This window comes from Fukomys damarensis, unplaced genomic scaffold (genome assembly GCF_012274545.1).
Source record: "Fukomys damarensis isolate Sample0158 unplaced genomic scaffold, DMR_v1.0_HiC HiC_scaffold_39, whole genome shotgun sequence".
NCBI classification, from domain to species: domain Eukaryota; kingdom Metazoa; phylum Chordata; class Mammalia; order Rodentia; family Bathyergidae; genus Fukomys; species Fukomys damarensis.
This window is the reverse complement of record NW_022900951.1, coordinates 36056385-36081134: the sequence shown is the minus strand read 5'-3', so window position 1 is coordinate 36081134 and position 24750 is coordinate 36056385. Positions and strand designations below refer to the sequence as shown.

At 44.0% G+C, this 24750-nt stretch overlaps 1 protein-coding gene and 1 long non-coding RNA gene across 3 annotated transcripts in view; one reads left to right on the top strand and one right to left on the bottom strand.

Annotated features, from left to right (window-relative positions):
• Ddx3x (DEAD-box helicase 3 X-linked) overlaps nt 1-7061 on the bottom strand; it is a 15171-nt gene extending 8110 nt beyond the window's left edge. For both annotated transcript variants that reach the window (XM_010610595.3, XM_010610596.3), the window contains exons 1-3: nt 6909-7061; nt 4134-4191; nt 1933-1980 (exon numbers count right to left, since the gene is read on the bottom strand). In XM_010610595.3, the coding sequence (XP_010608897.1) occupies nt 1933-1980; nt 4134-4191; nt 6909-6953 (151 nt within the window). In that variant the 5' untranslated portion in view covers nt 6954-7061. The remainder of the gene's footprint in view (nt 1-1932; nt 1981-4133; nt 4192-6908) is intronic.
• Nucleotides 7062-7992: 931 nt separating this feature from the next.
• Nucleotides 7993-24750, top strand: part of LOC109117621 — a 34087-nt gene continuing 17329 nt past the window's right edge. The window contains exons 1-2 of the long non-coding RNA XR_002024917.2: nt 7993-8287; nt 9188-9326. This is a non-coding gene — a long non-coding RNA (uncharacterized LOC109117621). The remainder of the gene's footprint in view (nt 8288-9187; nt 9327-24750) is intronic.

Genomic DNA, 24750 nt, shown 5'->3' with positions numbered 1-24750 from the left:
GAGGAGGGAGGAGGGGGTAAAGGGAGGGCAGGGGTAAGGGGAAAAAATGAGAATCAAGACGTGTCATGTAGAGGTAGAAGATCCCAACAATGAATGCAACTGTACTATATCCCTAAAATGCACCAATAAACTCAAAGCTGAAAAAAAAAGGTGAGTTTGATCCCGGTTTTAAAAAAAGCACAAGCCCATTATATTGTGTTGTATTACTTAGAAAAGTATTACTAAGGTATTGTCAATCTTTCTGAATTTATATCTTACTTCTGTAGGCCAAGAGCTATGAAGCATCCCTATCATGGCACCAAAAGTGAACCAAGATTCAGAGATAGTTATAACAACATACACAATTTTTCAAGCCTCTAGTTCCAATAGTCTAAGAATGTTCTGAATAGATAACCACTCCTGAGCAGTCAATAGCTTCCCTTTAACGCAATTATACTGTTTTTTGTATATGTATATAAATAAAAACACCGTGGGCTTTCATTTCCACTCACTTTATAGGTGTGAATGGGTTTACAAAGAAATGGCTGCCACTATGTCACTGTTTCTTTTCTTTCGTTTTTTTGTTTTATTTTGTTTTGTTTTTTGTAGTGGGGATTGAACCCAGAAGCTCTTGCTTGCGTACTGGGCAAGCAATCCACCAATCCACCGAGCTACATCCCCAGACCCTGCTTCAATGTTTCTTAGAGGTGGCTTTCACTTAGAAAATTCATAAGACTGTCAAGATTATTTGGCTTAAAATTTTTCAGTTTAAATAGTAATAAGTACAGCTAACAGTACTTTGTCATCTGTGTATTCATCTTACATGACTGGCAAGAATCGGGAACACCTAGAAAAGGAAAACTTTCCTACACATTCACAATACAGACAAGTTCCTGGGTACAGCTATAAATATCCTAGTCAAAAAGGGATGACAAAGCATAAAGTAGGCTCACAGACAGGTAGAAGTAGAGGGTTTAACTAGCTTCAATGACCTTATTAAACAATTTACAAGTTACTTTCCTTCTGCCTTCCATCTCTACCACTAGCCAGCCAAGTACCTCTGCTAGCAACCAATAAATTACATTTCCAGATCTCTTCCAGTTCTAAAATCTGTGATAATGCCTGATTCCTGTCATTCCAAAACAAGGGAGAAAACACTATCAATACATACGAGGGGCTGGCCATGGTGGCACATGCCTGTAATCCCAGCACTGGGGAGGATGAGGCAGAAGGATCACTGAGTCCCAACACCAGCCTGGTCTACATGAGTTCAAGGCCAGGCTGAACTACACAGTAAGACCTTGTGTTGTCACCTCCCCACCCCAAAAAAGAGGCACAAGGGTCTACCTGCCTTCTTCTGTAACAGTTGTTAGGATCCTCCTTTTTTTTTTGAGATCATCCATTTTATGGACTACAAAGTTGTCCCTAATATGGAACATCCAGGAATCTATCACTACACTGCACATGTAATGGAAAACGATATTTGGCACTGTTACACACTTTGAACAAAACCTCTCAATGAACAGTTAAGGGAAGACAATGAAACCAACTCACTGGAGTGTGTGGTTAATGATCTAACCTGGTAACTACCCTGCAATAAGCTCATCTTCATTTTGGCACCTATATAAGACAAAAATAACTAGGTTGTCATCACCATTCCAGTTTGGTTTAGCTAGCAGGGTGCTCACTTTTTTCAACTTAAAAGCATGCTGTGAATAATTACAAACAGACCAAGTATAAGATTAGTATAGTAAATTGTATAAAAACTATGGCCTTGATCTCAGAATCTGACGTGTGACATTAGATGAGGTTTGCCAATATTGGAGCCTGTCCTGATAGAACAGGAGAATATAATGTTTACAGTCTTTTATAATTTGTTTCACTTTCCCTAGGCTTTGACATTTCTTAAAAAGAGGCAAGAATCAGATCTATGAAGTTGGTGAACAGACTTACCTTTAGTAGCTTCTCTGTTCCTTAAATGAGGAGGAATATAACGCCCTTCTAAAAGAAAGAATAATAAAATAAATGAAATGCCCAAAACCTTCACATTAAATCTTTTATCAAAATTCCTGCCCACCCAACAGTCTCTTGGCTTTGTAGTTCAGGCTGGCCTCGAACTGGAGCAATCTTCCTGCCTCAGCACTAGGATTACAGTCATGTACCACACCATGCCTAGCTTTCAAAATTCCTATTAAAAAATGGTCCGGGAAAATATTTTGGAAAGAAAAACATCTCTAGCATTCCAGTCCAACTACTTAACTGGAAACATGAGGGAAAAAAAAAAAAACATAAATCTACTTTTATTGTAAATGGGTTGTTGCCTCATAACTTTGAAGTGTCTTGGTTAAAAAGGCTTGAAACCTAAGAGTTGGAATACATAATCAAACACATTTAACTAGCTACTAGTGGTTATTTAACTTTTTTAAAAAGGATTGCAATGATTTGAGAGGGCAGTCATATAAACAGGAACCTTGTAAGTACTACTTAACAACCTTACAGACAGTAACATCACACAACCACTAAAGGGTTTGTGTCATTAAGTTCCAAAACATAAAAAATATACATGAAAAAGCTGCAAAGTAGAACAAATTTCAAAGAATTTTGACTTTTAATTTCAAGTTTGCTGAGTTTAAGGGAAGCCAACTGTTTTGCTGCATGCAGGCAAGAAAAGAGCCTAGATCAGTGGTGGTGAACCTATGGCACATGTGCCACAGAAGGGCTGTTTGTATCACTGAAAGCTCTGAGGACATGCCTGGCCTAGGCTACGATGAAAATCAAAAGCAAATAAATGTATCTCCAAGTAAAGTCAATTTGATTTTTTGCTGTTTTGCAGTGCTGGGGATGGCACTCAGAACCTCTAAGAATGCTCCACAAACACTACCACTGAACTACACTCTCCTCCAGTCCCACAACTTGCTTTACTACTAGTAGATACTAAATTTTCAAGTCTCCAAGCAGTCCTCTTAAAAAAAAAAAAAAAAAAAATCTTAAACTTAATTACACAATATATACATTTATCAAAACATGTCCACCCATAAACATGTACCCAAGTGTTGGGATTTCAGGCATATGCCACCATACTTGGTTATAATTTTTGCTTTCTATATCAGTAAAAAAGATGATTTAGAGGGGGGTATGGTGACACGCCCGTAATCCTAGGACTTCAGAGGCTTGGCAGGAGGATCACCTGGAGTCCCGGGCCAGCCTGGGCTACACAACAAGACCCTGTCTCAAAAAAAAGGATAATTTAGGCTGGAGCTATGTCTCAGTGGTAAAGCACTTCTCTCTAGGATGAGCAAGGCCCTGGGTTCAGTCCCCAGTACTAAAAAAAAAAAAAAAAAAAAAAAAAAAATTTGTTTCTAATATTTAAGTTTATATCTGAAACTCCTTGAAAGGTTGCTATTGCCAGGCATGGTGGTGAATGCATGCCCATCATCCCAGGCTGAGGCCGAAGGACCACCGAGAGTTTGAGGCCAGCCTGGATGGACTATTACAGATCAAGGATAAATACATTTAGAAATATAAGACCCCCTCCTGCTCTGAATAAAGGAAACGGAGAGACCAGAGTTTTGCGGAAAGTCCTTTCTTTGCTCTCCCTAACAGTCCTCCTGTGTCAATAATAGTGTTTAAAATTCTAGCTACCACTCTACCACCCCCAAAATTTAGTATACTCTCTTTCTATCAATAAGTCTCATGTTCTTTAAGAGTGTGAAGTAGCTGTAGCTGACAAAAGTGCATGTTCCCTGGGGTGGGGATTTAGCTCAGTGGCTCTGACCCTGGCACAAGATCCCGAGTACAAAAAAAAAAGTGCATGTTCCCTTAACCGAATTTAATTCTAGTCAATTCACTCCATCAGGGATAAACACATGCACGTCACCTCTACACTGGCTCAGGATTCAAAATGGACATAATCAAAGTCTTAAGATAATCTGTATATTATGTAATGGTCTTTTTAATGATTAACTTCGTTTACTCAAAAAGAACCAATCTAGTCTCTTTTAGTACCAGAAAGGTCACAGCGCTTAGACTGACCATTAATTACTGCATAACTCTATAATCTACATAATTCTTCAGATAGTGAAAATTAGCTGATTTCTAAAATTTTAAATAAAACCAGGGAAATAGTCAATAAACCCGTTATGTGTTTTACTTACTGCTGGCTGTACTTCCTCCAGTCTGATTATCTGAAGAATTCAGGTCTAGGCCAGCAAACTAGGGAAGAAAGAAATGGTTGGTTAGCAGCCCTCGTGCTGAATTACACCAGAGTCCTGCAATCTAGCATTTACTAGCATCCCATTCACACTCAAATACAGTAGCTGCCCTGTGGTACTTCATAGGGCTGATAAAACTCAGAATATGACTAAGACTGCTTCGAAGACTGTTAAAACTCTCAAGCAAATGCAAAATAGTATCACTGTAGATACTGCAGGTGGCAGCACAGGAAGATGATGCTGGTGCCACCCAATAGAAACTGGATCCAAATTTCATTCATTCACTGAAAATGAATTATTTCCTGTAACATTCTCCATAGTAAAAGCTCCCCAATCATTTGCCAACCTAAAACTCAGTTATGCTGAATCTCTGGAGACAGGGCCTCGCTGTGTAGTTTGGGCTAGCCTGGAACTCCCAGGGATCGTCTCACCTCAGCTGAGATTAAAGGCACTTACCCCCACCATCATGCCAGGCTGAATCTAAATTTTTAAATGTTCAACAGATAAAGGATTCACTTTAGTGCCAATCATATTTGACATATATTTCTAAATGCCACCAACTTCGTACTCAGTATTACTTTAAACCTAAAAGCATACCCCCAAAAAAAATGTTAGGACAAATTTTGAATTGACTACTCTTTAATTGCTTTATTCCCAAATACAGCACAAGTATTTAATATCCCCAACACTTAAGTGAGTACTATGTTGGGCTCAACTGTGAAGTAGTTACCTATCTCCCATTTTAGGTAGGAGGCAAGTTGAAACACCACCAGTCATAAGTGACCTTCAATGCTCTGAAGAGGCATTTTATTACCTTTAATCTTCATTTGTACCCAGCCCTACACTGGAAGTTCAAAACCTTCATGCTCTAGAAAAAGGTCACCCACTGTGTTCAGGACTGACCAGGAGCTACTTATAAGCAGTATACATGCAAAAAGAAACATTTTTTTCTCCAGAAAAGCCACAGGTACTGTTTGCCACGCGTCTGTAAGATGTTATACTGTATTTATAAATCCTGTTTAAAGATCAATGATACTGTCGGGCTGCAAATATCAGTGGAGTCACAAAATGAGAAGCAGATGCTATACAGTACATATATCAAATTAATGGAGAAGAGGCTAAGACTGGGCCTCATTCTCTAATTTTCTATTAGCAAAAATGCTGCCATCCATTCTGCAGTTAAATCGATACTTTAGCGCACAACAGGAACACAAGTTGTTTTTAACTTTTATGTTATGGCAACATGAACTAAGAAGGAACTGCAACCGCTTCTATAAACAGGAATATATTGTTAAAATTTTAACAAGTCAATCTAGTTACTGCAAATTCCCATCTAAACTTCTAAAGATCCTAAACGCACCTTTTTTTACTTAAATCAGTTACAAACTTCAGCTTTATTTCTTAGGATCTTAGACACAACTTATATGGAAAATTTTATAACTGTGCTCAGCCTGTGCAGTTGATACCAGATACTGTCTATGCTTCATTAGCATACAAAGTGTCGATAATATGGAGAACTTCGTGTTAACTGGTTTATGTGGGGAGGCTCACAAAAGAACAGACCATTAAAATCGCCCTCCTCTCAGATCACACCCTCCTCTCCTGTTGAAACCCTTAGGAAGGATTCTGGTTCAGACTACAGACCAGGGACTCTGATGTATCACAAAATTTTTTTACTCCACAAGCAACAAGTCAACCAGAGAACTGCTTACTTCTCCGTAAGCCACATGCTGGGAATATTGCTGGCGGCGGATCCCTAGATCTAGATCTAACGTCACAAATATAAAGGTATTCATACAACGCACAATAGCTCCCCCAAAGAAAAAAAAGCGCAGTTCTCGGCGAAATCACCAGTGACTAAGGCAGAGGAAAAAGCCGAGCTGGGTCCCTAGACCCCAATGTCTTCCCGCAGCGTTCAAACTCAGTAGAGCCCAGCGCCACGGCGCACGCAGCGGCCCTTTACTCCCTCCCCTCCCCCTCCCCTCCCTGAATTTTCTGCGTCACAAAACTTTCCACTCCGGAAACGCGGTGAGAGGCCGCTGCGCGGGGCCTGCAACGATCCTGCGGAAACTGAGCAGAAGCAAAAAAGCCTGCGGAAGGAAGTGCCGGAGAACAAGATATACACTCCATCCCCTTTTCCAGGGCCTCGTCGGCCTCTCCCAGAAGTGGGCCACAGCGCCGCCCAGCCACCCAGTACCACACAAAGGAGGCTGCCGCCATTACCCAGAACGAAGCCCCCCCCCACATTCCAGGGCTGCGTTCCTCCGGGACTCGCGAACGGACTAACTCCGAACGCCGCCCGGTCTCCCCGGCAGAATCTGGACCGCACCGAAGCCCCCGAGGCAAAAAAACCTCACTGCATTGGCTGCGCACTCCCTCCTACTACCCTCCCCCCGGGGGGAGTCAAACAGTCGGGGTTCGCGCGTGCGCGTCGCCGCGAGAGCGCGCACCCCTCCCCCTCCCGCGCACGCACACACAAAAGCCGCCATTGTGTTCTGCCCGGGGACAATATCGCGGGCCGAGCCGAGCCCGAGCGAAACCAAAGCTAGCACTCCCGCCACCTCCCCGTCCCTCTGTGGCCGCGGGGCACTGACATTCTCAGGCTTCAAGCAGCAAAGAAATGGAAACCAGAGAGTGCCTGCCAGCGGTACGCCATAAACCAGGTTTAGGTCAGGGGAGTCATGCAGCGGCCACCTAGGTCCACTCCTTGTGGCTCACCTGCTGGTCCAGCCCGAGCGCATTTTCCACCGCCACATGACTCATCCCTGAAGAATACCGAGAACTCGGAACCGTCTACTGCTGAGCGAATACGCCTGCTTCACCGCAACAACCCTCTCACGGGAGAATGCGGCTCTGGAGCGCTCGGCGCGGCCGCCGAGCTAATATACCCACTCGCAAGGCTGCTACGTCAGCACGTAAGGCGCGCGCCCTCCCTCTCACAGCCGCACTCCCCCACCGCTGAGACTTCTGCCCGGCTACTGCGCGCGCCGGCTTCTAACCTCGCGGGATTTCCTAGTCAGTCCCGTCGACCCCTGATCGTCCAACCTGAAAATCCCGAGAGTCAAAAGATGTCCTATTTTGAGTTTCACTTTACTTTTTCTCACCAATATCCCACCCAGTCTTGCGGTCTCGAGATCTCGCGAGAACTCGTCTCCTGGGGCCTCCAGCAACGAGGCCTTAAAAAATGCAACCTAGGCCTCTTTCGCCTTTTTCCCTCTATGCACCTTGTTTTAGGTGTTCCTTTCTCGTGCCCTTCCTACCCTCTCAGTCCCTGGCGTGCAGATATGGTGGGATTTCTCTGTCTAAACAGCCTTCCTTGTGACTGCAGCCTTTCTAAAATCAGAGTTGGGCAAGAAAACCCTGAAACCGCGAGGGCGGCGGGTCACGTGACCGCAGGTGTCGCGCGCGGTGGCCATTTTGTGGAGCAGGAAACGGTGGTTTGAATTCGAGTGCTTGGAATGGGGGTGAGGGAAAGGGAAGAGGGAGACGGGCAGGGGGGAGGGGGGGAGCGATCGGGGAGAAGTAGAGGGGGCGGGACGATGACTGCGGGTGGTCGTGGCGAACTGTTCCCAGAGCGGTTGCCTAGGTAGCGGTGACGCCGCCTAGAAATTCACAGGCTCCGCCTGCCCCGCCCTCCGACGCCACCGCTCGTCCCCTCCCCCGCTGTGAGCAAACAATGAGCAATCACGCGCTGATCTAGATCAGCCGCTTTCCTTCGACCCTCCGACCCTCGCCCTTGATCCCTCCGCCGGCGGGCGGGTCTTCCTCAGTGCCTAGTTTCCCTCCGCGGGTTACCCAGCCGCTCAGGGCCGGTGGCCGCCTGCACTGCAGGGTCCCTGGATCTTGTGCCTGGACATAGATCTCGAGGTGTTTGTGGCGGGGCGCAGCCTGGACCTGCTGGAGGAGCTGTGACAGGCTTACTGGCCTGGGTTCGGGATGACGGGAATGGAAAGAAACGGGATTCTGTGGTCAGAGGGACCTCTTGTCGCCCTTTCCTAGGCTAGCCAAACCTAGTCCCAGCTTCAATACCAGGCCCTTAAATAGAAACAGAGTTGACTCGTGGCTCTGGGGATTTGAGCGCGTGGTCACACATACGGGTATGTGGTTCTTGTAAACTCTCCCCGCCTTTCTAACCGTCAGCCTGACAATACGCAGGATTTGGATTTTTCATTCCCTTCCAAAAAGGGCTTCTGCTGTCCGAATTCCAATAGCTCGTTCTCGTCACATAACTTACTACACCCAACATTTCTCTCCTCTTCCAGTTTTTTGTTTTGTTTTTGGTGGGGGGGGGTCGAACTCCTGACCTTGAGAGGCAGGCGCTGAACCACTAAGCTAAATCCCCGGCCCTCCTTTTCCAGTTTTTAAAATCGAAATTGAATTTCTAACAAGATTGGGGGATAGTGTAACACTTTGTCCCCTGGTAAGTTGCTTAACAGCTGTGGGTCTCAATTTCCTCATCTATAAAAGGAGTCAGCTATGGGTACTACATAACCCTCCCTTGTGAAAGACGCAGCTCCTTTGTACAGCAAGTCATTTTTAACACCCCCCCTTTAACAATAGTGAAATAATAAACCTGCAATTTACTATATAACCTAAACTTACACAGTTTCAAAAAGCGTGATTTAACTGATGTAAATATAAAGTGATCATAAAACAATGCAAATTTTTTAATTTGTAAATGCTCCTACACGATTACATTAACTAATGGTACCCACACAATACAGCCACAAATGCAAACTGGGGAGGCATGTTATTTTCACAACTCAAGTATCACAAAAAGCCTTGCCACTGATGACCTCGTTTTCCAAAATGGTGAGCTGTTAGTAACATTTGAAACAAAACAGTACCATCTTCCTTCAATTGATGCAATAATTGCATTCCTGAATGATACAGTTTATATGGAAGTGGGCCAAAAATACAGTGTTTTAGGGTTAGATGATGATGAGCTAGTTTTTCACCGAAATGAGTATCCAGTGAGTTGGTTCTTTGTTGTATAGGACTGCCCAGCATCGCAGAAAATTTACCATGGCTGGCATCTGCCGACATATACACAGATTTCCAGAGCCCTTTTGAGAACCAGGAGGCTTAAAGAATCATGAGGGTCCCTTCCTGCCGTGTGTGGGGAGCATTGATGAGGTATGTTCTTGGGCTTGCTTCAATTTCCTTTTCTCAGAAACCAGGGTAATATTAGTCGGCCCTGGTTCTGGGCTTTGTTTTACTTTTGAGTAAAGCCAGTATCCAAGGTACTGACTGCCATGAGAATATCCTTAAAAATTAAAATATGCAGCAGGCTCCTATTTTCAATTAACCCCTATTCATAGGCATACTTAGTTCAGACCACCAGGGTGTTTTGTTAATCAACATGTTATAATTGGACTATCAGGAGGTGAGGAAGCAGGGAAACAAAGTTTTGTCTTCAAACACATTCTTCTGAGAAAGAATGAAGGGCACATTTGAGGCCTCAAATTGTGCCAAATTTCACCGTGTTTCAAGTGACTTTTCCATTCGGCAATCACTTACATATCTTCTCCAGATGACAATCGTGCAGATTTTATGGGAAGCAATGTAAAAAGAGTTAGAAATTACTGAAACCAGGGAGTTTTTAATACTCACTTTCCTGCTTTCTTCAGCATTTTAAGTGCCTGTATAGTAGCAAATACACCATCTGCACTACAACCCCGCTCCCCACCCTGGAGGCTGCCTGGGGGACTCGCAGGGGAGCTGCTGTCCCGGAACTGTGTGCTCCCCTTGGACTGCTTGTGAGCAGCTAACTGGGGACCACTCCATACCCGCCTTGGAGCCAGCTGATTATGGACTGAAACCTCTACAAACTGAGCCAAATAAACCCCTTCCCTCTAACAAAACAAAACAAAACAAAACAAAAATGAGACCCAGGAGCAAGGAAGGAGAAAAGTGTGGCTCACATCCACCCAGGTTTTTTATTAAAACAAAAATGCACTTCCAGAACCTTCAAATGGGGCAAAAAGATGTGAAAGCAAATTTTTATAAAAATCAAGATGATGTATGTGATCTGTAAAAATTATTTGTGAGCCTCAAATCAACAACAGCAAAGTACTGTTAACAGGTCCAGAGCAAAAACGTTAAGACTGGTAAGGCATACAGGACCTGAAGGTGGGACTCATCACCACCACAAGTCTTAGAATGTCATTGGAGAAAACATATGCTAATAAGTGATGCATTTTTATTAAGATTCCCACAGTTTTCCCTGAAATCTGAATAGGAAGTGGCACTACTGTACACTTCTGCCAACAGTTCTTTGAGTCATACCAACTTTTGCTATCTAAAATCGTCAGGGGCTGAAAAAATAAATAACTGGGGGCCACTCATTTGACATCTCAGCACCTCAGTCCTCATCTATAGAGTTGTGCTGAAAGTGGTTGGGATTGAAGGGCTCATGCATGAAAGCGTTTTTGCAAGGCTAAGAACTTGTCTGGGTTGCTCTTTTTATGTGCACACAGCTCCCCAAGGTCGCAACTCCCCCAGCAGGATGGGTGGCTGCAGGCCCTGGGCTCCCGCAGCCCTCAGGGCTCAAACCTCCACTGTAGCGCAGTGTGACACTGCCATTGGAGAAGAAAGACCTCCACCCCTCCCTGTGCACAGATGCCCGATAGATGCTGGATGATTGGTGAATAGTGCTAGGGCCTGCCCTGAGCAAGTAAGTGGTAATGCGGGGCATGGTGAGGTATACAAATCCATTATTTGGCTTCCACAGATGGCCTTAACCACCAGTGGCCTCACCACTCCCTGAGACTGAACTAGACCAGTATCGCATTGCCACAGTACAAATAAATAACGAGCCCAAATAACCTGAAACCTAGCACGAAGATAATTTGACTCTTCTTTTTTGGTTGCCCCTCCCTACTAGAGATTGAACCCAGGACCTTCACACCAAGCAACATCCCCAGCCCACTTCTTTATTTTTATCTTTGATTTTGGTTTTTTGTTTTGGTTTGGTTTGGTTTGAGTTTTTTGGTACTAGGGATCTAACTCATAACCTTGCCCTTGTGAGGCAGGCACGGTGCCACTGAGCTAAACCCACGGCCCCGATTTTTTTTTTTTTTTTTTTTTTTTTTGAAACAGGGTCTCACTTTAACAGGGGCTGGCCTTGAATTCACTGTGTAGCCCAAGCCAGCTTGAAACTCTCAGAAATCCTCCTGCCTCAGTCTCCCCAATGCTGGGATTAGAGACATGCACCACCATACTGGCTTCTTTTTTATTTTGAAACAGTCTCACTAAGGCACTGAGTTGCCTAGGCTGGGCTCAAAGTCAGTCCTCTTGTCTAAGCCTCCCAGAGAGCTGGAGCCACCAGTCCCTGTTTGTTTGTTTGTTTGTTTGTTTTTGAGACAGGGTCTCTCACTCTGTGGTTCAGGCTGATCTTGAACTCACTATGTAGCCCAGGTGGCCTCAAACTCCCAGCAATCCTCCTGTGCCGTCACATCCAGCTCAGGCCCAGTTTAATTTGAGTATTCTGCAACTAGAAAATAAGAAGTAATAAAAGGCCAGGCATGGAGGCACACACCTGTAAACCCAGCACTTGGGAGGCTGAGGCAGGAGGGTTGCCATGAGTTCAAGGCCAGCCTAGACTATATAGTGAATTTCAAGGCCCTTCTGAAACACAAAGTAAGACCCTGACTCAAAAAAGAAAAAGAAAGGGCTGGAGATTTAGCTCAGTGGTTCCACTGCTTGCCTCGCAAGAGCAAGGACCCGAGTTTGATCCCCAGTACCAAAAAGAAAATGAAAGCAATAAACAGATTCTAAGAGGTAGACATGGTGGTGTAGCCCTTAATGAATTTCATAGTTGCCAGTCATTTTTCTCAAAATCCAAGGCAAAGAGCCACACTTCCCTTTAGCATGGATTGGGAATAATGTTCAAGGAGGGCAGAACTCTGTAATCAGAAGCATAATTATAGGTATAGAGGTAAAAGCAGTTCCTTACTGAGGTCCTTTTATGTTTTAAAATGTAACAGCCTTTTTGCTTTTTCTGTTTGTTTATTTGTTGCTTAAGATTAAATACATTACCTACCAATGCCAGGTAGTTTACAATATGGAATCAGGAGAGTGTTACTGTGCAGGCTGATAAAAGTTGAAAATGGGAAAAAGAGGTGTTGGACCCTAGTGTACTGCTATCCACCCTTCTCCGAGGCAGAGGGCTGGGAAGTGCAAAGTCAGGAGCATTTTAGGCAGTTCCTAGAACAGCAAGATATGGAATCTGCTTTCTTTCTCTAACAATGGCAAGAGCAAAGCAAAATTGCATTGAAGGCCATTGTCTCAGTCTCTAAAACCAAGAAAAAGATTTACAAACAGGACGATCCAGTGCACATCTGCCTTCCCCTCTTCCCTCATGCAAAGTACCTGGGAAGCACGGTGAATAACAATAGAGAAGTCTCTGCCCCTGTCCCTCAACTGCGGGAAACCGGGGGTTGCAGAGTGGTGCAAATAGCCCCAGGCTTTGTGTGTCCCCCCCCCACAAGCATGTGGCCTCTTAGGTAACAGAGCCATTTTTAGCAGTTTCAGGTGATGTAGAATTTGCAGCCTGGCGCTAACCTTGTGGATCAGCCTGAGTGTATCCATCAGTGCTGCGTTGAACCGGCTCACTCTCCCCTATACCTCGGCTCCTTGGCAATTAGTACTGTCATTGTCCTAGAGACCTTGCTGGCTACTAGACTGAATCACTTTGAAAATTTTTTTGTTGTTTTTCTTTTGTTTTTGCTGGGAGTGGTGGCCCACGCCTGTGATCCCAGCACTTGGGAGGCTGAGGCAGGAGGATCACTGGGAGGCCAGCCCCAGCTACATAGTGAGTTCAAATCAGCCTGAGCTACACAGTGAGACCCGGTCTCCAAAAAGAAAGAAAAGTTTTTTATTTTATTTTATTAATACATGTTTGTAGTGCATGAATTTTACAATCATCTTGGGGAGTTAGTATGTGTACGTGAAACAGCTCGTTCCTTTTTTTAAATCCCTTTCCCTCCCTTTTCCTCCCTCCTCCCCCTTTTTCATCCTCATTGCTATTGTTAATCTCAGTTCCTGTTTATGGCGTGTAACATTCACATTCATTGAGGTTATTAGGGACTTGGACCTGGCATATCTTCCCTCTACCTATTTCCCCATCCCCTCCCCTTCCTCCTCACCCTTGGTCCCCTGGACCCCTTCTTAGCTACAAAAGACCCATCCCCTCGTCTTGGGTCTATCCTTCCTTTGTTTTTCTCTTAGTTTGTACTTTGCCTTACTCAGATGAGAGGTACCATATGGTATTTAAGTTTGTGTGTCTGGTGTATTTCACTCTACATTTTCTTCGTGCATCCATTTTCCTACAAATTTGTGCTTTCTGTATCCGTTGTACATAGGTACCCCAATTTCTTTATTCAGTAATCTGTTGATGGGTATGCAGCCTGCTTCGAGGATTCAGCTATTGTGAATGTGGTGCTGTTAATGTCGGTATGCAGGTATCACTGTAGTGTGATGACTTAAACTCTTTGAGGAAGATACCTAGCAAGGGGATAGCGGGCGCATATGGAATTTCTAAATTCAGTTCTTTAAGAAATCTCCATACTGATTTCCACACTGTTTGTACTAATTTACATACATTCCCACCAACAACGGAGGAGGGTTCCTTTTTTTACCACAACCGGGCCAGTATTTGTTATTTTTGATTTCTTGATGATTGTCATTCTTTCTGCAGTAAGATGAATCTTAGCATTGTTTTACTTTGCATCTCTCTAGTGGCTGGAGATGCTGAGCATTGTTTCATATATTTGTTGGCCGTTTGTACTTCTTCCTCTGTGAAGTGTCTGTTCATTTCACTTGCTCATTTCTTGACTGGGTCTTTAATTTTAGGTCGCTGAGTACCTACCCACCCCTCCCCCTGAACCACGAATCGAACTCAGGACCTTGCACTTGCTAGGTGGGCACAAAGCCACTGAACTACATCCCGGCCCTTGAATATTTTTGAGTTGTTTATGCAGTCTAGACATTTTTCCTCTTTCTGAGGAGTACCTGGCAAAAATTTTTTCCCATTCTGTAGGTTGTATCTTGATTCTACTTAGTGATTCTTTTGTTGTACAGAAGCTTTTTACTGTGATATAATCCCACTTGTTAATTCTTGCTGCTATTTCTTGTGCAATTGAGGTTCTGTTTATAAAATCCATTCTGATACCTATATCTTCAAGTACATTTATTTTCTCTTCCAGTAAATTTAATGTTTCTGTCTTAATGTGTGAATCTTTGATTCCCTTTTATTTTACTTGAGTATATGGTGAGAGATATGGGTCCAGTTTCAATCTTCTGCAAACAAATAACCTGTTTTCCTAGCACCACTTGTTGAATAGGCCTTTTTTCTTCTAATGTATACTTTTGACCCCTTTGTCAAAGGTCAAATAGCTGAATGTGTCTGGGGGTTTTTCTGTATCTTCTAATCTGTTCTGTTGACCCATGTATCTGTTTTTGTTCTAGTAATGCGCCAATTTATCACTGTTGCTTTGTGTGAAAGACCTCCTGCTTTGTTGTTGTTGCCCAAAATGGCTTTTGCTCTTCTGGGTCTCTTCTGGTTCCATATGAATTTTAGGATTGTTTTCTCTCTCTCTCTCTTTTTTTTTTTGGGGGGGGTACACTGGGGATCAAACTCGGGTCCTTGTGCTTGCGAGGCAGGCAGTGGAACCACGGAGCTAAATCCCTGGCCCTAGGGTTGTTTTCTCTAGTTCTGTAAAGTGTGCTGTTGGTATTTTGATTGGGACTGCACTGAATCTGTATAGTTTTGGGAGCTTGGCCATTTTAACAATATTAGTTCCAGCTATCCGAGAGCAGGAGATATCTTTCCATTTTCTGATGTTCTCTTCAATATCCTTTTTCAGAATAAGGTAGTTTTCTTTGCAGAGGTCCTTCGCTTGCTTGCTTAGGTTAATTCCTATGCATTTTGGTTTTTCTTGAAGCTACTGAGATGGTATTTTTGTAATTTCCTTCTCAAGTTAATTATTAGTGTACACAAGTACTAAGGATTTTTGCATGTTAATCTTGTATCCTGATACTTTGCTGAAATTAGTTATTAATTCTAAGAGTTTCACACAGCGTGGTGGCACACACCTGTAATCCCAGCACTCAGGAGGCTGAGGCAAGAGGATTGCAGCAAGTTCATGGCCAGCCTGGTCTACACAGTGAGTTCAGGGATAGTCTGAACTGCAAAGCAAGATCTTGTCTCAAAAAACAATCAAAACAAAACCTAGAATAATTCTAGGAATTTTTTGGTTGAGTTCCTTGAGTCTTTTGAGTTCTTCCTTTCTTTGTTTTGTTTTGCTTTTTGTTTGTTTGTTTTTGGGTTTGTTTTGTTTTTTTTAGAGGGTCTCGCTGTGCAGTTCAGGCTGGCCTTGAACGCATAATGTAGCCCAGGCTGGCCTGGAACTCAAGTGATCCTCTTGCCCCACCTCCTCGAGTGCTGGGATTATAGGAATGTGCCACAATGCCCAGCTTCTTCCTTTCCTATATGTATCCCTTTCATTTCTTTTTCTTGCCTGATTTCTGTGGCTAATATTTCAAGTGCTATGTTGAATAGAAGTGGTGATAGTGCACATCCTTATCTTGTTCATTATTTTAGGGGCAATGCTTTTAGTCTTTTCCCATTTAATATGATGCTGGCTGTTACTTTGTCATAATAGCTTTTATCAAATTCAGGTATGATCCTTCTAAGCCTGTTTTCTTCAGGGTATTTATCATGAAGGGGCATTGGATTTTGTCAAAAGCTACATCTATTGACATGATCATATGTTTCTCACCTGGCTTCTGTTTATGTGATGCATTACCTTTGGCGGGGGGGCGGGTTGAGACAGGGTCTCACTATGTAGTTCAGACTGCCCTGGAATTCACTGTGTAGCCCAGGCTGGTCTCTGAACTCACAGGGATCCTCCTGCATCAGCCTCCTGAGTGCTGGGATTACAGGTGTGTGCTACCACACCCTACTCGAAGCATTACATTTATTGACTTACCTATATTGAGTCATCCTTGAATCTCTGGGATGAAGCCTACATGGTCATGATTTCACTTTTAAAGCTTTTAAAACTGTTGTTTTGTTTTGTTTTGTTTACTAGGATTCAAACCCAGAGATACTCTACCAATTTTGAGGCAGAATCTCAGTAAGTTGCCTAGGCTGGCCTTAAATTTGCAATCTTCCTGCCTTAGCCTCCTGCGTAGCTGGGTTTACAGGTTTGTACCACTGTGCCGCATTTTAACTTTTGATTTCTTTAAAGACACTTTGAGCCCAGCATGATGGAGCACTTGTAATCCCAGCATTGTTGGAGGCTGAGTCAGGAGGATCACCAATTCAAACTCAGCCTGGGCAATTTAGTGAGACCCTGTCCTGAAACAAAAGGGAATGGGGGCTGGGGATTTAGCTCAGTGGTTCCACCGCCTGCCTTGCAAGTGCAAGGACCCAAGTTCGATCCCCGGTACCAAAAAAAAAAAAGGGGAGGATGGGCCTGCAGCTCAGAGGCAGAGGGCCCCGGGTGGGATCCCCTGTACCACATAAAATGAAATAAAATATTAAAACACTTTATCATCTTGGATCTTATCCAAATCAAAGTTCTCTCTTAGGAAATACAAAATTGTATGCCGGGGATTTAGCTCAGTCGTTCTGCTGCCTGCCTCACAGGCGCAAGGTCGTGAGTTCAATCCCCAGTACCAAAAAAAAACAGAAAAAAGAGTGAAAAAAGGCCAGGGATTTAGCTCAGTGGTTCCGCAGCCTGCCTTGCAAGCACAAGGACCTGAGTTCAATCCCTGGTACCACAAAAACAAAACATTCAAAAAAAAGAAAAGAAAAGAAATACAAAATTGTGTGCTTAGGTAGAGCTCTGGACATTCTTCAAATTCTCCCTCTCCCTTGGCCATCCTGATGTTATGAATGAAAAGGCAGGTAAGATGCATCATGAATTTACAATTTACAGACAATCTGTGGTTGTTACTGTGTCACACAGGGTGAGTGGCTACACCCGGACTGTGGAGCCCAAAGGGAAGGTATGGGGAGGCCTTCTTTACCTGGTGTGGGAAGATGGCATTTTCAAGCGTGGGCTCTCAGTGTGCCTGCACTGTTCCAACTACTTCACACAGATCATTAGCTTATCTAATGCCCACGGCCCGCCTAGAAGGGAGGAATGTTTCCCAGGACATGCCATCCACACAACCAGTGTGCAGAGGAATGGGCGTCACCTCACACTGAGTGCAGCCAGGCCCCGCACGGGTCCCGGTAACTGGCCCACACACACCCGGACTCAGCAGGGCATACTTCCTCTTCTTCTTCTTCTTCTTCCTCTTCCCCTTCCACTTCCCCTTCTTCCTCTTCCTCTTCCTCCTCCTCCTCCTCTTGTTTTTCCACTTCTTTTTTTGTTTTTTGTTTTTTGTTTCTTGGTTTTTTGAGACAGGGTCTCACTATGTAGTTGAGACTGACCTGGAACTCACTGTGTAGCGCAGGCTGGTCTCAAACTCACAGCGATCTTCCTGCCTCAGCTTCCTGAGTGCTGGGATTACAGGTGTGCGCCACCACACCCGGCATGTTTTTCCACTTCTTCATTGTCATAAAATGTGATGTAATAGGTTATTTGTGCAATACACACCCTTCTGTGCTATGGAACATCAGAACTGTGGTTGTTTTGGTTTTGGTACTAGGGATTGAACCCAGGACCTTTGCACTGAGCTATATTCTCACCCATTTCTTTTCTTTTTTCTCTCTCTCTCTCTCTCTTTCTTTCTTTCTTGCTTGCTTGCTTGCTTGCTTGCTTTCCTTCTTCCTTTTTAACCAGGGATGGAACTCCTTGTGCTTACAAAGCAGGCAGTGGAACCACTGAGCTAAATCCCCGGCCTTCCCGTTGTATATTTCTATTTTGAGACATGGTCTCACTAATTTGCCCAGGCTGGGCTGGAACACACAGTCCTCCTGCCTCAGCCTCCCCTGAGTCCTGGGATTACAAGGTGTGCACCACCATGCCTGGCAACTAATGTGGTTTTGTTTTTCAAGCTGAGTTGGTGAATACATAAGTGTTTCTTTTTCCTGTATTATTCTTACTTTATAGAAATATAAATATCCTCATATGGATTCAAAATTAAGCTGAAAATCTTTAAACGCTTTATGTGGGTTCCATTGTGCAAGCAGACCATCCATTTGCAGACAAATTTGTGGTTTTGCAATCCTTGCAGAATAAATGATGGTTTGTGGCCATATACCTTCACTTGAATAATAATTAAATTAGTTAAGTGTTACTTTGGGCTGAAAATAGAAAAAGTTGGCAATGCTATTTCTTCCACAAAAATTGTTCTGTGAAAGGAAAACACTGCAGCTCACCAGCTGCCACCTACTCTTTCCTCTCTGGAATGGTTTTGAATCTATCGCACTGCCTTTCACACAATTTGAATATAAGAAGAAATATGAATTATTCTGCATAAACCCAGCTGACTTCAAGCATACATGTCCCTCTTCATGATTTTGCTGGCCTGTAGGTGAGTGCTGTGGTCTGAGTGTGTCCATGTGCAGGAAAGTGAATTCTCAGATTTGTGTTTGTGGCGTTTGGAGGCAGGGCCTTTGGGAGTTAACAAGGATAAGGTGAGGTCATGAGGGGGGCCCCCATCATGGCATTAGTGGATTTATAAGTAGAGCAAGAGAGACCTGAGCTAGCATGCTGCTCTGTCCCACTAGGTGATCCCTCTGCATGTTATGATCTAGCAAGAATGGGCTGGGATATAACTCAGCGGCACCACACCTGCCTGGCAAGCACAAGGTCCTGAGTTTGATCCCCGGTATCAAAAAAGAAAAAAAAGGAAAGAGAGAGAGAGAGAGAGAGAAAGCTCTTGCCAAGTGCTCTGAGCACATGCCAGTGCCATGCTGTTGGACTTTCCAGCCTCCAGAACCGTGAGCCAAATACACTTCTATTCTTTGTAAGTTACCTGGTTTCGGGTAATTTGTTATAGCAACAGAAAACAGACTAAGATGGTATACTAAGGAACGATTTGCACCTCAGCACCTAAGAAAGCTATCAGGTCCAAAACTCCAAAACGAAGCCAGCCATGGTGGCACATGCCTGTGATCCCAGAATTTGGGAACCTGAGGCAGGAGGATTGCTGTGAGTTTAAGACCAGCCTGGGCTGCATAATGAGTTTGAGGCCAGCCTGAACTACATTGTGCCACTGTGTCTCAAAAATAAATAAATTAATTAATTAATTAATTAAATTAAATAATGCATTTTCAGGTTCTGAGCCTCACATACTTATAAAACTGATAATTTAATCGTGTTTTGTTTTGTGGTGCTGTAGATGGAAATCCAGGGCTTTGCACGTTAGGCAAGTGGCCTAGCATAGACCTCTACCCCCAGCCCTGAATGGGTCTTATATATGCATGATCAGGCCTTATACGCTAAAAAAATTCTTGGAAGAGAATTGTGAACTAAACTAAAGGTTCAATCTTTGATTCTCACAGATCTCTCTAAGTTCGTCCTAAAAGGTATCACTGGGCATCCTTTTCTAGTTGCCCGGGCAGGGCATATCATACTCTACTTGGAATAGAGGCCGCTTCATAATAAGGTCCCCTCTTGCCTTCCTTGAGGAGTCAGTGTGAAAACGAGGCAGGCTGTCCTGTGAGACAAGGCCTCTGAGCTTCTCAGATGAACGCTGCTATATTAGGACCAAGGACGGTTATGCAATAAGACCTCTCTACACCTTTCCTTGATGCCAGCCCTTCACCACAAAGACCACCTGTTGGACTAAGAGGTGTCACTGTACTTTTGAAGAATGATCATTTCTGGGAGTGAATCTCACAGGATTTTAGTTTCAATAGTACCTGTTTTAGGATGTGGACAAAGAACCTTTTAGAAAATGAACCAGTGGTAATTATGATTAAAAGAACGCATAGAAATGTTTTTGTAGAACACACATTTATATACCCCAAAGCAACCCCCCCGCAAAAAAAAAACTCTTACAATACACTATGACCTGTGTCTCACTGAAATAATAGTAAATTGCAACTGGCTCATTACTGACAAGCCAGGGGCAGCCTCCTTACCTCTGCGGGCTGGGCCAGAGGCTCCATTCTGGCCTCCCACAGCCAGTTTTACCTCCCTTACCATGCTCCACTGTAAGGCACGTGTGTCCCTGTCCCCAGTTGAGTGTTTTTTACTCAGTTCAGATCTCCAACACCTGATAAAGAACCTGGAGCGGAACAGGTGTCCCTAACCCTTGACTGAGTAAATGGACACATGGGATACGACAGGCCAGCCCAGGAGACCCTTATTTGTTTTGTTTACTTTAGGTCCGGTATTGGGGTTCAAGCTCAGGATCTTGCACTTGTAAGGGAGGCACGGCACCCCTGAGATTAATAAAGTCAGGACCTTGTGCTTTGCGAAGCAGGCGGCGAAACCACTGAGCTAAATCCCCGGTCCCACCCCACCCACCCTATTTTTAACTTTGAAATGAAGCCACATCAAAATTCGAAAATTTAGACCCTGTTAGAAGAGTGAAAATACAAAAACTGTGAGAAAATATTTGCAGATGACTTACCTGGCAAGAGACTAATATCTAGAATTCTCAGCCATGCGTGGTAGCACACACCTGTAATCCCAGCACCCTGAGAGGCTGAGGCAGGAGAATCCCAAATTTGAGCCCTGACTGGGACTGGGCAATTTAGTAAGACCTTGTCGAAAATATAGAAAGCAGGAGAGGTAGCTCAGTTCAATCCTCAGTACCACTGATGGAAGGGAGGGAAGAAGAAAGAAAGCAAACAGGTAAAACATGAACAAAATGAACAGAATAGATATTTCTCTGAAGAGGATGTAGAGATTTCAAATATGCATGTGAAGAGATGTTCAACATCATTGGTCAGTAATAAAATGTAAGTTACAGCCACAATGAGATATCACCACCCACCCATCAGAATGGCAAAAATAAAGAGTAGTGGCAACACCAAATGCTGGAGAGGCTGTGAAGAAACCGGATCACTTACACATTGCTGATGAAAATGTAAAATGATACAACCACTCTGGAAATATAGTTAGGCAGCTCCTTTTAGAACTAAAAATGAACTTTACCATATGACCTAGCACTTGCATTCTTGAGCATTTATCCCAGAGATGTGAAAACTCATTTTCACTCAGAAACTTCTGCATGAAACTGCATGTTCTCAGAAACTGCATGTTCATGGCAGAGTGTGTGTGTGTGTATGTGTGTGTGTGTGTGTGACGTGTGTATGGTGGTGCCAGGGATTGAACCCAGGGTGTTTGCATTGAGCTACATCCTCAGCCCCTTTATTACTTTTTCTCTTGAGACAAGGTTTCACCAAGTCCCTAAATTGCCCAGGCTCAACTTGAAATTGCAATCTTCCTGCCTCAGCCTCCCAGAGTGCTGGAATTACAGGTGTGCAGCACCTCACCTGGCCCATAGCAGCTTTATCTATAATAGCCAAAGACTGGAAATAATCTAAATGCCCTTCAGTGGATGAATGGTTAAGCAAACTCTGTTACGTCCATGCCATGCAGTAACAAGAAACGAACATGAATGGATGTTGAACATTTTATGATTGTTTCATTCATGAAAATAAATGAATGCATGAATCAACATGGGCAGACCTCCGGGAAATTATGCAAAGTGGGGGCAAAAAGGCACTCTCAGAAGGATACATATCACACCATTACATTTATGTCAAGTCAACGAACTACATAAGGCCAGAGAGCGAAGGGGAGGGGGTGAGGCTGCGGAGGAACAATATGGGGGACCCTTTTGGTGACAGTAAACTTTTTTTTTACTATTATAAATCTATTTCTTTTATCATTCTTTTTTTTTTTTTGGTAAACTATCTTTTTTCGGTACTGCAGATTTAACCCAGAGAACTTCACACTGAGCTACACCCCCATCTCCACCCCACCCCTGTTTTTAAAATTTTGAGACAGGATTTTGCTAAATTGCCCAGTTGCCCAGGCTGAGCTTGAATTTCCAGTCTCCTGCCTCAGCCTCCCAGAGTGCTAGGATTACAGATGTGCACCACCATGCCTGGTGAGTTAAGTACCATAATGTGGAGCAAGCTACGCGTGATCAAACTTCAGAAACACACACATACACACAAACAAGTGCATATAAAACTGAGGAAATCCGAATACAGCCTATGGGTTGCATCAATGTCGATTTTTGTGGGTGAAGGTTTGGGACAGCATCTCACTAAGTAGTGCATGCCATCCTTGAACTTGCTTTGTAGCCCAGGCTGGCCTTGAACACTCAATCCTCCTGCCTTAGACTCTGAGCTATCTGGGATTATACGCGTGTACCACTGTCTGGATTTAGTTTCCCGGTTTGTCTGTTTGTGGTGCTGGGGATCCAACCCAGGACTTCACACACGGCATGCAAGGTACTCTCCCGCTGAGCTATCCCCTGGCCCTTTCTGGTTTTGATGCTGTGCCACCGAAATCCAACTTCCTGTGCATCCATAATTATTTCAAAATCAAAAGTTTAGAAAAAAACGAAACCAGTCAGCATTTCTGTCTGGCAACTGAGTTTTTCTGTATGCATGCCCTGTCTTCTAAAAACATCTTGCATCATGATTTGTGGGAACTCGGAGGCAATTATGATCTATATAGAACCTTCCAAAGTACCTTTAAAATTTGAATCCTTTTGTGACTGTTATGTAGAGTAACAGTAGGAACAGATTTCTTTTAAAACTCCAGTATGGATTCCTCCCCCTCCCCTTCCTGCCTGCCCATGGAAATCATCATTGCCTTTATCCTTGGTAAAATCTCTCAGGCCCTGAGCTCAATCCCCAGCACCAAACAAAAAAAAGAACACCTTCCAGCAAATGGGGTGAAGTGTTTTGTGAGGCTCTCGGGAGATTGAAATAGTGTCTAGAAATGGAAACTAATCAGCATTGGAGATGGTACACTTTCCTTTTGCTGTGTCCCCCAAAGGTTTATTGGACGATCTTCTCTTTCATTAACCTACCTTTAATAGCAGGAAAGGCTCCTTACTTGGTGATTAAGGATCACAACCTCTTTGTGTTATTTCTTGACCTCATCACAAGGACAAATGGTGAGCATTCCTCCCGGGTCCTCCAGATTGAGATGACCCAGCACTGGGGTGACTAAAAGCACCTTTGTGCCTTCTGAGTTCAAAAGTTATGCCATACAGAGTTTTGCTCAAAGGCCCACAAAACAGACACATTACCTCTTCTGAGATGAAACTGGTTAAGAGATCAGGACAGCTTGACGTTCATATCCAGGGTGTCCACAAGGTCTGGAAATGCAATTTCTATGTTTTCTCTTCCTGAAGATGTCCTTGGTGGCATTCTATATTTTTCTTTCTTTCCAGACTGGATGGACACCCTGTCTAGTTAGCTCGGGTGTTTCTCAATGACATCATGAATGGAGCTGTTCTCAGTCTTGCTATTTATAAAGATCCATGTGGGTTACCTGACTCCAAGCTACTCCGTTTCAGGACTTCTAAGTCACAGACTCATTCATCAAGCAAATGGTTTTGAGGACTGCCTGTGTTCCTCGCAGGTAGGCAGAGGAGAACAGCTCCTGTTGTCACCTGGTAGGGAGCACTGAGCCTATACAAGTTACGTACATCTTATCAACTCCTCAAATGTGATCACCTGCTTCCTTCTTCTGAGAGACAGGGACTCATGAAACCCTGGGATGTCTTGGTCAGCTTGGTGACGGTGTTCCCCTAACCAACTTCCTTTGTCACTGCTCAGCCATGAGTCCACCTGCCTTGTCATAGGAAACCACAGCAGCCCCTGAAAACTCACCGAGGAAACACTGCACTGGTCCAGCCGTTCCCTCAGCACAGGGCATCGTAGGGAACGTGCCCACGCCTTCCCCCAGTGCTTAAACCAGCCTCGGAGAAAACACCTACTCTGCTCCATATCTCCAGAGGCAGCCATTTCTTGGAAAGAGACTACAGAGAAACGTTTAAGAGATTTGAACAAATAGCAGTGAAATGTAGAGCCAGAAAACGTTCATGAAACTTTGGCTGAGAGTTTCTTGTGGGATTCCACAAAGGCTGCCTACCAGAATGCTACCAGGAGCTGCTGAGGTAACAGCAACCATCTTGATTACTTTACAAGATGATCTTCATTCAAGAGTTCAGAAAAAAAAAAAAAGAGTTCAGGGTCGTCGAGCATGGTGGCACATGCTTGTAATCCCAGCACGCAGGAGGCTGAGGCAGGAAGATCACAGTGAATTGCAGGCTAGCCTGGACTACATAGCGAATTCAAGGACAGCCTGAACTTTGTGACCCTGTCTCAAAAAAAAGAAAAGAAAAAAAAACGGGCTGGGGATTTAACTCAGTGGTTCTGCTGCCTGCCTCACAAGCACAAGGGCCGAGTTTGACCTCCGGTACAAAAAAAACTTCACGGTTGCTGGGTGTGGGAGCGCAACCTGGAATCCCAGCAATCTGTGAGGCTGAAGCAGGAAGATAGCAAGTTTGAACCCAGTTTGGGAAACATATGCAGACCTCCCAAAATATAATGAAAAGGGCCAGGGACTTCGCTCATTGGCACCACGCCTGCCTTGCAAGCACAAGGCCCTGAGTT